Below are 18,736 nucleotides of genomic sequence, written 5' to 3'. Positions count from 1 at the left end.
AACAAACAGCATTCGAGGATTACTGTGACAGGCCGAAATTGGAATGGTGATTTGAGATTCTGATGATGGCACTTCAACGCCAAAGAAACAAGTGCTGGTTGTCGCCAACGATTGGTGTTTCATCAATCTCAAACAAACAAAAATGAGAGTGTTTAAAGCGTGACACTGCAAATGACTTTTTCTCAAATGTAGACGAATACAAGACACAGCTCAAAAGCTGCTGGTTGAACAGACTTACATCACTCAGAGAAACCATGTCTGGCAGAGAACTTTAACCTGCCACCTGCAGAAATATTCGGATGACTCTGCAGTGGTAGGGTGTATAAGGGATGGACGTGAGGAGGAGTACAGACCACTGGTTGGTGATTTTGTGCAGTGGACTGGGAAAAATCTGCTTCTCAATGTGGCCAAGACCAGAGAGACGGTCACTGACTTCAGGAAGAAGACGACTTCTCTACTGCCCCTGAGCATTCTGGGAGAGGATGAGGCTGTGGTGGAGGACTACAAGTACCTGGGAGTGCACCTAGACAACGGACTGAACTGGAGGGCCAACACTGACTCTGTGTACAAGAAGGGGATGAGCCAACTATTTCCGGAGGAAGCTGAGATCCTTTAACGTGTGCAGCAAGATTTTGGAGATCTTCTACCAGTCTGTTGTTGCCAGTGCACTCTTCTTTGCTGCGTTCTGCTGGGGGGGGGGGGCTATCGATCTATCTAACAAGAGTGAAACAAAACTGGCCAATTCAAACATTTGGTTTGTTCATTCAGTTGGTGTCCTTTTGTAAGAAACACAATCAATCCCAGTTGGGTATTAAAACCTAAATAGATGTATCAATACTGAAAAATCGTTCAAATAAGAACGTGAAAACAGCAAGCGTCACTTTGTAAAAACAATTGTTACCTCTTAGCGAACTGGGTTCATTACAGGTGCTAAACAACAAAAGTGTGTTAACAAATGCAAAGCAGACCAAGGTTTCTTTTACAAAACCAGTAAATGACTGAACCTGTTAACTGACAGGAAAGATGGCAGAGAGGTGACATGTTATTCAGCTTGACTTCAGATCTTCTCGGAAAATCCCTGCATAAACTCAGCGGGCGGATTCAGTGCTGCTGTTGTTTCCCTGGAAATTAGCATGCGAAGTGCAATGTTGTCCAAGGATCAATTTGAATATGCTGTAAAGTATATTTAATATCACCAGTGTTATTTTTAATGTCTACACGCTCAGGAAAGTGAAGCGCGGAGAGACATTTGACCTTCTTCCACAGGAGATTTTTGTGCCAAACAACAAAGTAAACCATTGAAAACCGTAGACTGTTTCTGAAATTGTTTGTGAAGCTTTAAAATAGGCTGCTTCCCGTTTTCTCTTTGATGTCTAGTGTGATAATGAACTTGTTTGTTTGTACATGCAAGGCCCCTGGGGAAATTGGGAATGGCGAAATCTGGAACTTCATGAATGTTTCATGATTTAAGAGCAAATGTTTGGTTGTTTGGGACACCGTAGGTGCCAAAGCAGTTCAAGATGAATTCACACGAAAAGATTGGAGACGACTCTCCAGTTATTGTGAAAATATAACAAGAGTGAAGCAGAAGGCAGGGTGTCCAAGGACCAGCAGCTTCCAATGTGACAAAGCACAGACAGCCTGACTTTCAATTCACAATGTAACAACAACCCCCCCGCTGATGCTGCAAAGTACAGAACAGTCAAGTCACACAACTTACACACTGAGGCCATGTTCAAATGAATGATAGAACTGAAAAAAAGCAGACCCTTATTCATTCAGATGGGGTCAATCTGGCAACACAGAGGGGGTGCGCAAAGAGAAAGCTATGGCAACACAAAAACAGTTGCTAAACTTTTACAACAACAAAATGCAAGGTTATCTGTCAAGGTGCTGCACTGGCCAAAGGGATATGCGCACACTCACAACCCTGTTAGGTCACTTTCAAACCCTAACCCTAAACTTTATCCCTACTGAAAAAGCCTGCCACAGTCTAAGAACACACCATTCATCCAACAGCTGGAGATTCAAAGGTTCCCAAACCTTTCAGGGACAACAACATCAACCCCAACCTTGTGCCCTCCATCCCCATACTCCAACTGGATGCTTATTTTCTCCATTGCTCACCTCACTTGGACCACCACTACAGCCAAACACTCAACTCAAAGACATCAAACACCATTGTGGAGTAAGTTTTGCATTTGTAGGCTTCCCTTTTTTATTTTAGTTTAACAGCTAAATATCTTCGTTGTTGAATTTGTTGTTTTTGTTGGCGTGAAACAATGATTTAATCACAGCTCATACAGCACTACAGCAGGTATAAATACTCACCTTTTGTGTTAAAGAGACGGGACTTCTTGCAGTTGTAAACCACTTCCTGCTGGCACTGCTCAGAGCCCGACACGATGGCACGGAGTTGATCAGCCGAGGCGCTGTAGTTGAAGTTCATGACGTAAGGTTTGAGAAACGAGGAGCCCTGGACTGTAACTGGAGCCGTGATGTTGTGCGTCAACACCGTCCACACCTTCTCCTCTGCAAGAAAAAAGTTTAGCATCTGTCAGCAACGTTGGACTTTCCTCACTTTCTAAAGTGAAACGTGTCAATGGCTCAATCTCCAGTTCACACCTCGTATTCTAAAGAGAGCGGTGTGAACATGGACCTAATGACCTTCCATCTGTCTAAACCCACTGCAATAAGAAGCATGCTACTTTGTTAGCATTTTGCCCACAGCTCACCATGTGATAGCCTGTTAGCATGAACTGCATCAGCACTATATCCTCAAAAGCTAATACTAAAATGTTTTGTTTTTTTACTACAGCAAATATCACAATCCCATTACTCATGCAAGGGGCATAGTGGGCATATTTCATATAAGGGACCCTCTTGTTTTGTTTGTCAATGGAAAACAGTTAATGTGCCAGAGCCATTATTTACTTTATCAGTGGGAGTTATTTCCTAATATTACCAGTCAAAGGGCCAGTTGTGACTTTCATGGAGAAGTGCACTTAAAATCCTAAATAACAAATTGTAAATTAAAGACTAAATGGAAAAGTAAGCAAGTAACAGAATTGGCAAAACAAACGAAAATGGAAAATCCCCAAACAGGCAAGTCCACAAATAAAAACAGCATTTATTTTACAATAAATCCTGTGGTGTGTGATTTGATTTGTGTGTCATATATGACTGTAGGTACACGTCGGCACTTCATTAGCGAGTCAGTTGTTCTGAGTTGCTGGCTAAGCTATCAGTGTTACTGTGACATTTCAGAAATCTTTGTTGCTGAATCACTGAACTCCTAATGAATGCGTTTGCTCTCAATCCACGATTGTATGACCTTTTGAACGTCAAACATCTTAAATATAAACCTTTCAGTTCCACAGGACTGAATCTGTGCAGCAGGATAAGTATTAGTGATTATTTGCCATGTATAACACTTGAAAAAGTGGAGAATTTGTAAAATAAAATCAGATAAGGAGTCCTACTTCCTTCCCGGCTCAGTTTCCATTATCTGGAATTCATGTTTACTCTGTCTGAGAGAAAAATCCCCCTCCACTTTGTGATTATTCACATCAGGTTGTCAGGCTTAGAGCTATTTACATATCTAATAGATTCCTTAATTGAGGTCAAGTAGAGGCATATCTGCTGCCGAACAATGCAGCTCTGCGAGGGGAGGACTGGAAACACAAAATGCCAGAACCAGACAGCGGGGAGGTGGCATCGCTTCCCTCTGTAATGTCCCCGCTACATTAACCTTGCAAAGGACAAAGTAGCCGAGAAAGTAGTGACAGGCTGGTGATGAATGCTGTCTCCACGGTGTCAAAACTTCACTGAATGTGTTTTGTCCTACATGTCAGGAGGAGCGTGGATCAGGTTGTGTCCAGCTCGCTGTCTTTCAAATGTCACATCTCAGGTGGCCGTTCGGGTGAAAGAGGGCACATTGGGTATTCCTGCCATCAAAAGATCACAATGATATGGCAGAGTCTGACGGGGATGACCGAATGGAAAGTGATTGTTTCCATATTTAGACCAAAGACATACATCCAACAATCCTGCAAAATGACATTAAAGTATTTATATACTGTGAATAATCAAATGTCAAATGGAAATGTACACAGATTAGAGTGAATTTAGTTTGGATTGCTCCTTGCTCTTAAATATCCTCATCTTTTAGCAAGAGGTCAATTATTAACCCTTGGGCGGCAAATAAAATACAAAGAGATGTCTCATAAATCTAAAGGGTAATTGATGTGGATATTCATCGTCTCAGTGGATGAATCTGTATAATGTTTGGGAAATCCTGAACAATCAGACACGAAAAAAAATCCACTCCAATGAGCAGATCGTTGTTTAAATACATGAAATGAATTTCCATGTGGGACTATTTTCAGTGGCACTACCCTCTGTCCAAAATACCAGCCAACTCAAAAATGTTATCATAACTTAATGGCAGACCACCATGAAATTTACTGAGCAGATTAATGTTCCCAGGGGGATTAACCCCTTTGACTTTAATGACCCTGCTCTAATGAGAATTGCTGCCTCTTAAGGCCACTAGTGGGGCTTTAGAGACGTAAGCCTGTTAAGTTGTGGCACATTTAAATTTGAGAAGCCATAATCTGAACATCATTATGATACCCGGAAAGGATGCTTCTAGTGGCCGAGTGGAACAAGTGGAACTAACTTTATTTGTTTGGGGCCCTAAAGCCGATTAAGGGAGAGTATTGACTGGTTTTAGCGAGAAGAGTGTTTATTCTTAAATAAGAGTTAAAGCCCCAATGACAAATTGAATTGCTATTTGTGTGTTAAGTAGAGTTGGTCTTCATTCTAGCCTTTTAGAAACAACAGAGAGGAGTAAACATGATGACCCACCTGAGGAAATAAAACTCGGGTGACTTGGAGGACACACTGCACTTTTTATAATGGAGAGGTTTTACAATTTGAAGTGGGCCATGGGGGGTCCAAGAGGGAGGCTCAGTGAATTGAAATTAATACATATTAGATTTGTTTTCAAATGAAGGTCACATTGAGTCACAGAATAGCTTAACAATGTTTGATTTAGTCAACAAGTTAGTTCAGAAACAAAGTTGTTTGGGGAACTGTATTAGTGTCGCCGATTTCTCCCTTTTTATATCCTGAGTGTAGTCTAGTGTTATGTCAAACTATCATGTCTTATGTTGACTCTCAGTGGGCTCAAATACATAATTCTGATCCCATTGGCATGCAGGAATAAATACAAATCAAGCAATCCAAGGGCGGTGCGTTTCCCAAGCTTTCTCAGAAGGGGAAACCCATATTCTCAGCCTTGGAAAACCAATGATTTATTAGATATATTACTGTACGTCTCACCTGGCTTACAATAAATAACTATAGGGAATTTTTCAGTGGGGTTATTATTCAAATTGACTGCATGTCATGGAAAAATGACAAACATATACTGACAGGATGAAAAGGAGCAGGAATACTCACATGGACCTGATGAAAATAAACCACTCTGACACACAAGTGTTACCATAGGTACCAACATATTTACATAAACGTATTACATGGCTCATATGAACAATTTGAGGTTTGCTTTCTGAAGAAAATCACAATCAGCAGGAGTGGGAGCTTCCACACAGGCCCAAATAGGGTTTGTTTTAACCAAACCAAACAGGAAGAGTGTAAAAGCCCCAAAAGGATGCTTAAATGTTGCAGTGTAACCACCTGGACTTTGACTAAAGCTATTGACTCCCCGCTGATATGTCCTGAACTCTCAGGGACTGCCCTGAGTGTCCGTAATGATTTCTTACTGGATCGTAAACTGTCAGATGGCCGTGGTGGGACGGATCGATGCAGTGTGATCTCTAAGTGAGTGGACTCTTTACACTGAGCAGTCTGCCAGTCCTCAGTGGGACTCAAAAAGGGTAAAGGTGACAACATGTGAATTACAATGATCTTACCTGTCATGTTGCAGTATACCTGTGTGGGCCCCAGGGGACCACTACCATCTGGATCAATGGAGTAGAAGCCTGAGGAGCTGCCAATCAGCTTGTAGGCCTCACAGGAGGACTCATAGATGGCTGGGGAAACAGAACAGGGACACAAATCAGTTTTTCCTCCCAGAATCAGCCCACGCTCCCAACAGTTTCCTCCTGAATGAGTCATCTGACTGCAAAAACACTATATACTCCTTATTGAGGATATTTTTAAGTTATTTTTGTCATATCTTAAAAACAGGATGTCGGTGACATATGGGCCTTATTGATGTCCTGCAAATTTAATTTGTATGCATCTTTTGCTTTTGAGGCACATTTTAGATCAGCAACATATTATTAATAACAGCTTGTTTAAAGGTCCCTATTATGCAAAATGCACATTCTCCTGTCTTTTATACATAAATACGTGTCCCCGGTGTGTAAGCAGACTCACAAAGTGTCCGAAAATACAACCCTCTCTCTTTTCCTCCTTACCCACATCTCTAAAAACGGGGGGTACAAACGAGCTGATCCAGATTTGCTGCCGATATGACGTCATATCGGAAATGTGGGCTGGCTTTATATTGAACTCTTGGCAACGTCCCGCCCACATGACACGTCTCAATCTATCGTCCGCAATATGCAGCCGCAAGCTGAATCCCCTCTGCAGCACCTCTGTGTCTCTGTGCAGGATGTCTGCAGGAGGGACTTAGAGTTGTTGTTTATATGATACATATACTGTCTCTGTTCTAGAGGTAAACACTGAGAAGTGTTTCAGAAATAATGCTGGATGTGGTTTGGAACATAGTATGGGGTTTAATCACGGCAGTGTTTAGCTGAGTGTCTCGGTAGAAACTTCTCTCTTCAGACAGAGAGATCATGACGCTCCAAAGGGGTGAGGCCAGCTTCAGCTCAGATTTAAATTGGCAGTCACCGAATCAGCAATTTCGAAAACGGGGTCTTGGATACTACAGTTAGGACTCCCTGTCCTTTTCACCATTTTAAAATCTAGAGGATTTGAACAGGATTTATCAACAGAATGCAATCTTCTTATTGCTCAAACGGCATTAAAGTATCTGAAAGCAATCATCAAAATGGCACATGTGCAGCTTAACAGTGCTAACAACTGTAAGTTACTATATATTGGATTTATTGGGTTTTTTAATTAAACCTACAAAATATTAAGAACTCTTTTGTTTTGGAAGTGATTCCAGTAGTAAGCTAAAAAGCTATGCTAACAAGGGAGAATACAACAAAGACACTATTTATTACATTGCTACATTTCTGTTCATGTATTTTCTAATATTGCAAATAAGAAACTACCCTCCACACTTTACATGCAGACATCACCCTTACTACAGTCAGCTGTCAATCTGTTTCAAAGGTTTAAGTCTTCAGATATTAAGTTTGAGCTCTAAGAGGGAAAATGCAAATGTAAACATTGGGGGAGTTGATTGAGTTAAAAAAAAGGCTTATTTCTAATCCAGCCTATGTTCTTATCTGTCATGTTCCCTCCAACATGCAAAGAAAACTCTGCTTCCCTGCATATATACAAGAAATCAAGATTCTGGGGCAGGGGAATTTCACACATAGTTTCTAACAGCTGTCGCCACTGCATATATCAAGCGGTGTTGCGGAGCATCATAAAATAAAAGCAACACCCATGAGAGAAAACCCTTGAAGTCAAGTCAATCTAAAGTCAGCCATAAGCTATTTCAGGATATAGCGGAAAAAATACATTCTCCGAAATTTGAAAGTGAGAATAACAGCCGTGTTTGTAAGGTCACGTCACGTTGAGACAGGACCAGGTTCTGCTTTCCTCTCAGTTGCACAAATCGAAGAAAAGTTACGAGCAAGACAGGTGTGTGCTGAATCAAATGACACAGCTCAGTAGACCTAGAAAATATGAGGGGGTGCAGAGGGCAAAATGGCAGGTTGAGACTAGACGAAGAAATGAAAAAGTGCGAAGAAGAACTGCTCACAGTTGTGACAGGTGGCTCCGGAGTATCCTGTTCCTGAACAGTCGCAGGAGAAAGAGCTCCACGTCTGGGAGCAGCGGCCTCCGTGTTCACATAGGTTAGGAAGGCATCTGCAAAAAAAAAAGAAAGACGTTTTTTACACAACCGTGTCATATCAGGAGAGGATTCTCAATACTTTCTTAATTAGGCAAGTTTATTTGTAAAGCTTTGCAGTACATTAAACGCATTAAAGAAGCCCTATTGATGGAGTGTCTCTTTCCTGTAGTTTGTTATATAGGTTTTAATGCATGTAAATGGTCTTCAAAAGCTAAAATCCCCATATTTCCCTCCAGAGAGAGTTTCACAACCCCCGTAATGCTCCAACACATTGTACATGATAGGCTAAAGGGCGGCCAGCTCACAAATTACATCAGACTGGGCTCTGGTTTCAGACAGAGGGTGAAAAGAGGTGCTGCAGAGCTTTTTGAACATTAAAGCATGTACACATTTCACAGTAGAGACACTAAATACAATTATGAACCTGAACATTTGCATTATAGGGCCCATTTAAGACTTAGTATAAAAGAAACAGGGTAAAGCAGAATGAAACAGGTGTAAATACAAGATAAAAGTCACAGTGCAGCGTTAGAGCTTTTGATTTAACAAAAAATGCAGCAATTATCACATTCAAAAAGCTTGAAAGCGAAATAATTATCGTAATCATTTTGAATAGTAACTAATTATTTTTCCAATTGGTAGACTAATTGGCGAAGCCTGCCAGCTAGTTCAGGCAGTCAACTCGAGCACCAATGATACATTCGCACATAACGCCCCTCGTCACACTTAAAACCAACCAAACATAGTCCCCTAATCTGGCGCTCTATTTAGGCTGTTGGCCCCGCCTACCTCTGCCGCGCTAATGCTGCTGCTGCTACTACTGCTGTTTCCACGCTGCTAATATGTTCACCTCACCGCTGCTGCTGCTGCTACTGCGTTGACGTTGGCGATGCTCGCCTGCCTCACCGCCACCCCAGCTTCCTCCCCAGCTTCCACCTGTAGGCTCGGGGATAGTTATCTAATCATCACTCAATGTTCTATGTTAATATGTGGAGTGATGAGGCCCGAGCCTAGACGCCAAACTCAAACTATACTGTTTGTAATAAACATATTAATGAAACAGGTGAGTTTTCTGACTGAAATAGAATAACCGCTGCAGCTTTAGGTAACTCATAATACAGTTTTACCTACAACCTGGCAAATGTTCCACTACTTTGATATTTCCTCAACAAATATAGCTATTAGGAGCGGCAAAAAAACATGGCAATTTTTAGACAGCAAAACAAAAGATCACACAAATCTCCCAGGCATTTCTCACGCATTAGGCAGCATAAAGATACTGCCTTTGTTAGAGTTTGCAAACATAATCTTTTATTTATCAGGTAAGAAAGACCCCTTCTCCCTTTTCTTTTTATTCTTTTGTAGGCAATTATGAACAAACGCTTTGAAACTCAACCCCAAAAGACTAATTTGCTGTTTATTCATGTTTCATTAAAAACCCCAAGAACTGTGATATGACGGTGTCTCAAACTGTGCTCCGTCTGGATTTGAAAAAAGCTGACATGTCCTGGCGTTTTTCTCTAAAAATAAAAGCATTACTGTCACCTTCAGACTAGAATGCCTGTTAATGGGATTTCGCCACAATGAGCGCTTCACAGAAATTTCAAACCGCACTCTTCTGATTAATAGTCCCTTCCTCAAGCCTCCTTCAGTTTCACATAATTGCCAGCCTTTCAAGCATGCATCTATAATTTCATACACTTTCATCTTTCACCTATTAACAGCAGCAGAGCGGGCCAGCCGCAACACGGATAAGGTTGCAGCCATTGGTTTAATTACCATCATGCTATTTTCTGATGGGTTCATGGGCTCCCTTACAGGTCACAGAGTTACAGTAGCCAGCACACCTAAGCGCACACACTGACCGTAAATTGAGCCGCAATGTTTAATTAGACACAGGAAAAGGAGATTAACTCTGATAAAAGCTAATTTCTCAAACACTTGGGTCGTTGAATAAGCTGCAGCGAGTGAAATGCAGAGTTAACATCAATGCAATAAACATTGACAAAGCTGTACTGCAGCCTCACATGTAATTTCCTCGCTGCGGATTATAGCACAGGGAGTGCAAAGACATCAACTCCACATCAAAAAGAAAAGGGTGGATGTGTCACTCACTCAGATATTTCATTTTCTTTGGAGCTGAATATAAATGTACTGCGTAAAGCACAGACTGTTCATTTGCAGGAGAAATCCCAAACAATACATTCTGCAGTGAGGGTAAATTCAAATGTTCTTTATCACTTAGATTTCAGTATTTCTTTGTAGTCTGTAATCAATATTTTTTGTATAAATGATGAGTGAAAAAACTGCAAAGTCTGCCATATGTTGTGACAAACCCACAGAAAGTATGAATCACTCCTGCAAACTCTGATAAACCCATCGTATGGCTTTTGCCGACCACCGAACGAACTACAGCTAATGTTAGCATGTAGCTGGTGATGAAAGTGACGTATTAAGCAGATAAAGAGCAAGATATTTACATCAGGAATTGTAGGAGACAAACATGAGCTAAAAGATGGGTGGATCCTGGACTTGGTTGTCTACTAGATGTGTAAATAGGCAAGTGTTTGCTACCATGTAAAGCACAACTTTACAAAATGTTTGTTGCACTTTCCTCTAAAAAAAGATATATATTAGGCAACTGTTATTGGCAACATCTTTCCTTCAACTTATCACAATGAATAAAGAATGTTGATGCAAAAGGATGTACAATGACACCACCATCAGCTTTAGATTGGTGCCCATATGAATTTAAGATGCAACGTAACCTGCTGTGGGATCGCAATATCCCCTTCAAAATAAAAGCCCTGGAAATACTCAATGTCTACCAAACAGCACTTTGCTAAAAGTCAATAAACAATATAGCATATAGTAGCTATCCTCAGGTAGCAGAACAGCTTGGTAATGCTCACTGTGCAAAATCCACCTTGCAAAAGAGCCCTGTCAGTCCATCAGTAGGTCACGCAACCTGCTTCTTAATAATATTACCGCGTGCCTTACTCTGCCTTTACTAGAGCACTGAGATCAGGTTTCTGGTTCTGTGGGATTTCATCATTGTTACTTGATCTGGAGAGTAACGTTGGCTGCTAGCGGATGAAAATCAAAGGCCAGAAAATATATTATTAACATATCAAATGCACAAGATGTTTGGAAATTAAGTGCTTCCTGTGGTATTGGCGGTTTGAAACTTTGCACTTGCACACTGGTTTCATTTTTGCCATTGCTCTCATAGTATAATACGTTTATATAAGATTCTTTAGGGCATTGTCTGTAGCTTGTTTCCAGGTTCCCTTACAGGCCAAACATTTAACACTAAGGTGTAGCTTGAAATGTTTACATTATTAGAATGTTTGTGATTTATTTATTGGGACCAGTAAGAAGCCTTCGTTCATTCAAAACATGTTTGCATCTCAGCTTGGGTAATGGAATCATCTCACTTGATCCTCCTGTCATTTCCTACAGTGCCTCCCTTCTCCAACTGAAACAACAGACTGGCAGCGCTGTGGTGTTTGCATATCATCTGACAGCGAACAATCTGGACTAGAAAGCAGGTACTTTGACAAAGGAGGGATTCTCCTCGGGGCAAACACAGGGGAAAAACTGCAGTTTGCATGTTTGTCTCTTTCTTTTACAATTTCCAAACCACATGCAGACATTCATCGAGCTTGTTGGTCTGGCAGTCCCATTCACAGGGCCCACAGCTGTGCAGGGTAATGAGGGATAGGGGTGGGGGGGTGGTGGGGGGGGGGGGTGGGGGAGGCACACAGGACAGCAGGGAGCAGCTTGTTAGCATAGTCCTCTGCCAGAGAAGGTGTTGGCGAGTTTCTTTTGCAATTTAATTGGATGATCCTGTCAGTGTGTTTTTCTTTATAGGACAAGATGTCAGTGACTTTCAGTGAGTTCTGCAGACAACACACTGCCATCTCAAAATTAACAACGTGGGCATGAATAAGTCTCTGCTGCCAACTTGGATAATGTTTTACAGATTGTCACGTTTGACACATCCTGACCGTGCGCTGTCAAAGTCTTTTCAAACATCTGTTTAATATCTCTCCCCTAATAACATAAAAAGCGCAACTTCAAACTGCTTTACCTGTCTCGTATGTTGCAGGTGTCGAACTGAAGCTCATTATAATTTCCCAGCAACCCTTGCTGTACATGATTGAGATACATCGGCTGGCTGTTGATGAATATAAGCCGCACACACCCCTGGAAGTCCGGAGTCACGTACTGGCAGTCCATGCTGGGGCAGCCTGGATTAAAACAAAAGACATATGATGCAGTGTTAGTGTGGAAGCAGAGGTGGAAGAAGTACTTTATAAGTATGAGTAAAAAATACCAGTGTAGAAATACAATTAAAAGTTTGGCATTCAAAATGTTACTTCAGTACAAGAACAAGGGCATTTTAGCATTAAAATAAGATAAGAGTTACTTTATTAATCCCAGACTGGGACATTTGAGTCCAAATTGTGCAACATTTTGGAATAATATACATTATATCACTGAGTTTTAATTCAATGTATTTGTCCGCCTGTAAAGATGGAGCTTATTTTACTTACTTTTATACAGCTTGGTTACTTAAATCACACAAATACATCATAATTCACTAGTTGCTTTAATTGTACCGATAATATGAACCTGCAGATAAAGGAACAACGAAATGCAGTGAGAAGAAATGACAAAGTCAGCCTTTAAATTATACTGCATTAGTAGTATCAAAAAAGGATACAGTGGAAATACTCAAGCAAGTGCCTCAACATCTCACATAGGCTCAATTCCAAACCACACCCTACCCACTCCCACTCCGTCTGTAGTCACACTCGCAGCTGAATGAGGCTCCCTTCTTTCCGGGGGACGGTGTGAATACAGCGGCGAGCTTTGGGACGAACTCCCCTCTCTCCGGCCGAAACAGGAAATACAGTAACTTTTCGTAACAACGGTTTCAAATCAGCATCTCTTCAACAAAACATAAAATAATAACTAAAATGAAACTCCAACAATTCGTACTGGCATTTGCAAACCTCTTTTATTTTTGAAATATATAAAATATATATAAGCTGCTTGGTTTCGCACTAGTGTGTAAATACACACACCTTCATTATTAAACAAACACCGTTTACTACACACGGGTACCGTATTCCTGAGTAAAACAAATAAAGCGTATCAGTATGACGATATGTACCTAATGTGTATCTTGATTTGCGCAGTCCACCAGTCTGAATGTTTGCAGGAACTGTTTGTAGACAGCATGTTTCAGGACGGACACACACAGCGGTGAGTCCGGTCAGGTAGAGCAGCAGGTGAAGGCTTGAAAACCCACTCCCCCTCCACAATCGTTGGATTGGAACGGCACTTAATGTGGCGAATCCACAATAGTGTGTAGGGGGTAGGGTGTAGGGGGCGGTTTGGAATTGAGCCTTAGTTTTTGAGTACTTTCCTCCATTGTGAATCTTATATGTGGTTCTCCATGTGTTAAGGAGAAATAATAATGCTTTATTAATATTGCACAAACATCTGGAGAGTTCACCAACCTCCAAAGTAGAAGTTGCTTCTCGACTCGAGTTGTTCCCACAGTTCAATGGTGGAGGATGGCTCACTATCCACCGTCAGGGTGATCTGTAGATTCCTTGTGTTGAGACTCACGGAGTGCCACAGACCGTCGTTGACTCTGTGACCTGAAGAAGAACATTTCACATTGAGCCTCAGTGAAATGGCAGTTTAATGGGCTGTAGCAGGGAAAGACATATTGTGTCCATTTCCCTGAAGACCTGGAGGCTGCGAAAAAAAATCCTACCACAGCATTCTGATTCATCTGAGTGTGATAGAGTCATAGTGTTTTCTCAGCAACGAGCCGTGTTAGCAGGGTAGCACACAACAATGGCCACAGGAGAGCGGGACAGTTTATACATAATTACACCTGGGTTAATTTCTATAATAGCTGCAATCAAATCCCAGCGTTTCCTCACCACACTTTTTCTTCCTTCGCACGGTTGTTTTCACTTCCCCGTCACAGGAGGCAGGCGGAAAACTTTCAAGCCTCCTCCGTCACTCTGAGCCTCAAAAGTAAAATATCATACTCCTCCGCTCTGTCACTTGTCAACAAGATTCTTGCTGCATATTTTATCAGTTAGTTAAAGTGTAAATGAGGAGGAATAACATCAGCTTGTTCTTTAAAGATTATTTTGGGGTATTTGTATGCCTTGATTTGTTAGTGATAGTGAAGAGAGACAGGAATGGTGTGGAAAAGAAAGGGAATGGCAGCGGGGCATGTGATCTTTCTGCCAGGTAGTATCGCGTTCACACTTTTTACTTCGATTCAGTTTTGTGACAGATGAGTCATTTTACAGACTATGATACCACAGCTATTATGAGCGTGAACAATATGATGCTTTGCAAGGTTGTGATTAATCACCTGCAAATATCATAGGACCCTAAAGAGCTAATTTGCAAACTTTTGTAGGAGTAGTTTCACATTATAGTGTTGGTACTTTGAAAGGATCTCAATCGACTCCTCCCTCCTCTGATTACTGCCAACAACGTGACGGATGCTGAAGTTGTTTTACGATGTCCATGAAGTACAGTTAGTGTCTAGTGTTTAGATGTAAGATCAATCCCTTTTAATCAATAACTCCCCAAATGTATTCACCTGGACGCTTGTTAGGCCACTATGTGTTTCTGCTCCAGTTTTAAATAAAGGGACAACACTCGGTCAAATCTCCATGAAAATATTAGCTCTTTATACAAATTCTTCTCATGCCATAATTTGACTTATTTTAGGATAGCCAAAACGTTATCACGGCTTCTTCGTTTCACCTTGACATTTGTATATTTCTCATTTTTAGTTTTAGTTCTACTTATTTGTTATGCTTCTTATTTTTGTATTTCGCTGCTGAAATGAAAAACGATTTCCCAGTTTGGGATTAATAAAAGTATTTCTGATTTTGATTCTGATTCTTTATTAATTTTCTGTCAACCCAACCTGGGACTAAAATCAAGCTGAAAAATAACCAGTAATCAATAATGTTTGATAGTGTTTAAGAATCACAATTTAATCATATATTCATTTTTAAATGATTGTGATACACAACAAGCACATGCTTACTAAAATGTGCCAGAAACTCTGATGTTAAATATTTTCAGGGAATATTACTTTATATTTGCCAAAAAAATGATGTAAACTATATAAGCTATGGAAATATTGTGATGATAATTCCGCACTGCAGGTCTAAAATGACACCATAATGATCACTGTATTTAATTCCCAAAGGAGTGTAAAAAAATAGGCTTTACCATGTGCTCTTTTGATATAGACTATACAGATTACATTTTTGTATCGGTTTTGATAAGATATGAAATGACCTAAATCTTGATGGAAGTTATTGGCCATACCGCATAGCCCTAGATAAAACCCACAGAGACGATAATCAGTCAAATCAGCCTAATCAACAAACCTTTTATCTTTAATAGACAAGAGACAGCTCATCTCACAGAGCGGCAGCTTTCAGGAGGACGAAACACACAATTGCCGCGGTGAATGAAATTACTGAACCACACCTTCAGAATGTGTTAGCCCCACACTGAATTAGCATCCAGATTGAGCCGTGCTGCGGTTTGGGAGATCAGAGGGGACGAGACGGTCATGCAGAGTGCACACTGGGAGTTCTTTTAGTTAGTCTAAAATCAGATGGGTCCAGTCTCCGGGGAAAACTTCAGAATTTCACTCACTATCCAACGATGCCTGTCGCATCCAGAAAACCTTTTATCCCAGAAGACTGTGAGAGCCGTGGGTGTTTCTTTCTTCACTCCATTGACTGTTTCATGGAATGAGCAGTGTAGCCGCGAGGGACTGCAGGGGAGTATCAGTGGGAGTTTCCTCCACCCACCCCCCCACCATGCTTCAGCTCATATATATCTCATGATCTCCTTGCTGTCCTGCTGTTGGCCAAGCCTTAAGTGTCAGAGGGGTATCTGACACAGATCTAATGTGTTTTTGTTACACAGCAGTAACCTGAAGAAAAATAAAATATTTGCCTTTTCTTCTTCTGTCTGGGGTGACACCGCAGAGCCCCACTGCCGCCTCCAGGAAATACACAGTGTCGCACTCCAGGAAATACACAGTGTCATCATGTCATGGGACAGCTTCATGTCATTACTGCACTTTGTTAAAGGGGGCCCTATATGAGGTTTTATCTTTCCTGTAGTGTGTTCTATAGGTTTTTGTGCATGTAAATGATCTGCAAAGACTAAAATCCAACAGTCCCCTCCATAGGGAGTTTCTCTCACACGCACCCCCCGTTTAAAACACCTCTATTGGACTCCTTTGGTTATTTACGTAACACAGTGACGTCACTTTGTCACACTTGCACTTCTATTGGCTAGCGTTTCAACACATTGTATATGATAGGCTTAGGGGCGGGACATCTCTAAGTGGTTTACCAATCACAACAATTTAAATTTCCCCTCTGTGGGACGAATAAAGGGATTCTGAACAGAGCCGGCCAGCAAACCAATCAGAGCAGAATGGGCTCTGGTTTTAGACGGAGGGTGAAAAGAGGTGCAGCAGCTCAGGCAGTCTGAGAAAAATAAAGAGCTTTTTGAACATTAAAGCATGCAAACTCACACTAGAGGCACACAATACTAACATGAACCTGAAAATGAGCACAATAGCGCCCTTTTAAATCCTTGAAGACTAACTCGCAGTAGATGCATATCGTGGTGAATAAAAGATAACAGATGTTACTATGCAAACGCTATCATCACCTGGTTCGACCGCAGGATGTTTCCTTGCATGAAGGTATACTGTTAGTGCACATCATTTCTGTCTGTAGAGAGGAAGATTCAGATCGATATTGTTTCTACATTACAGCTCTTGTGCACTTAGCTTGAGTACAGCACTTTATCAACCAGGGCCAATTGCATTTTACCCTAAGCAATTGTATTGCGTATTTGTCAAACTGGAAAAATAAAGGTTTTTTAAACACTGATGTGATGTTTCCAATAACACGGAACAGAAAAGCAGGTTACATTCAGATTATTTTTATTTTTGCCACTTCGGCGATCCCTGCAGCTGGGTTTAGTACTCACTCGGAGACACCTCTGCTTCTCCACATTGACATTGCTGTGAGATATGTTATACCTTGTACCTTGGGAAAAGAGGGGGGGGGTGGTGGGAAAAGTGAGAGTGTTTTATAATCCATGAACTTGACTTTCTTTTTAATTACATTTTGAAAGATTTACTACTTCCTCTCTTTTCTGGGTGTTAACATAGCTTGGAAAGTGTACAGAAATACAGGTGCAGACATTTCCTCAAACTAATGGTGATTTTGCAGGTGAACAAGATACAGCAGCAGCAGCTGTTCAAAATGCTAGCAACAGGCAACTCTTTTAACTTCAAATAACCCGAGCCATGCACAGCACGCTCCTGTTTTCTGACCCTGCCGATCTTCTCGCACCACAGGAACAATGCAGAATTACCATCGGAGGCCAGTTTTCTCTGCTGGTTATCATATCTTTCACAGAGAAGCTCAAGTAGCGTGTACCCTTTTAGCATTACTTTGGGATGCTAATTAAATTAAGCAACATACCCCCCATGTTTCATGAAGCACATTCACACAGGATAAATCTGCGTTTTAATCACATTTACAGACTAGATCCCAGGGATTATCCCTCAGAACGCTTAAAATGTTACAGCCTTCTGTGCTGAGTAGCTAGATGAGCCACCCCCGAATCTGAAATCATGATGCTATCAGAGCTCTGGCTCAATAAGAATTTTAGCTCTGACCTTCAAAAATCCACCCAGGGAGGAAAGAGAAAATGGATACATATATACACAGATAAATACTCAAACTTTCTAAGAAGTAAATTCCCATCAAACTCAGACCGCCTCTTTGCTCTGGTAAATCAATCTGCAGAGAAACTTTAAACATTGTTATTACAAACAACAACATGACTCTAGGTCAAACGCCTCCTGTGCTGCAGCTCTGAGGATGTTACTCCCCAATGCAGATAAGTAATTAAATACAGCTTGAGGTAAATTATATAAAAGGGAATATCACCCCTCAGCTGTGGTTGTCTTTTCCATCTATATTTCCCTGCAGCCAGCCATCTGCTGAAAGCCTGGCTTCCCCAAACAATCACAGTTATCTGTGTTGTATTTGCTAAGATATTTGTTTTTTTCCTCCAGTAATTCCAGGAAGAGTTTATGATTTATTTTGGTCGTTTACAGAGGACAAAGGCGTTAAAAGTAAGTCGCAGGAAATAACTTCCGCAAGCCCGATACATTCTGTCTCAGCACCGTGGATTTGGGCGGCGCTGTCTTTCATTATATGTCGTCTCAAACGAGTGAAGCTCACAGAGAAGCAGCCGGGTGGAGTTTGTGCAGTCCATACAGCAAACAGGGGTCAGCCTGTGGAGGTGGATGTTTGTATCTCGAGTTTTCCACAAGTAAGACGAAGGAAAATGTCCGGCGTATTCATCTTTAAGGTCAATTTTAAGGTTAAAGGTTATAGGCTGATAATATTACATTACAGGACATACAGTATGTACCGAAAGCTATTGATCACTGGGACAACAAGCAGAGTTTAACTTATGGTTGTATAAATATAGTATTCCGATACGGTGCAGTTGTCACAAAACGTTATTTCCACCTGCGATTATTAAAGTAAATCGTTGGATTGACTGCAGAATCATTCATTTACTCATTGGACC

The 18,736-nt window shown here is 41.1% G+C and overlaps 1 protein-coding gene across 1 annotated transcript in view; it reads right to left on the bottom strand.

Moving 5' to 3' along the window:
- cntnap5a (contactin associated protein family member 5a) overlaps positions 1-18,736 on the bottom strand; it is a 95,418-nt gene that overhangs the window by 29,766 nt on the left and 46,916 nt on the right. The window contains exons 9-13 of the mRNA XM_063888714.1: positions 13,561-13,704; positions 12,123-12,282; positions 7,937-8,043; positions 5,940-6,059; positions 2,332-2,532 (exon numbers count right to left, since the gene is read on the bottom strand). Coding sequence (XP_063744784.1) covers positions 2,332-2,532; positions 5,940-6,059; positions 7,937-8,043; positions 12,123-12,282; positions 13,561-13,704 — 732 coding nt within the window. The remainder of the gene's footprint in view (positions 1-2,331; positions 2,533-5,939; positions 6,060-7,936; positions 8,044-12,122; positions 12,283-13,560; positions 13,705-18,736) is intronic.

The sequence above is a fragment of the Eleginops maclovinus genome, chromosome 7 (genome assembly GCF_036324505.1).
Source record: "Eleginops maclovinus isolate JMC-PN-2008 ecotype Puerto Natales chromosome 7, JC_Emac_rtc_rv5, whole genome shotgun sequence".
Taxonomy (NCBI): domain Eukaryota; kingdom Metazoa; phylum Chordata; class Actinopteri; order Perciformes; family Eleginopidae; genus Eleginops; species Eleginops maclovinus.
The sequence above is the reverse complement of the archived record's forward strand: the minus strand, read 5'-3'. Positions and strand labels throughout refer to the sequence as shown.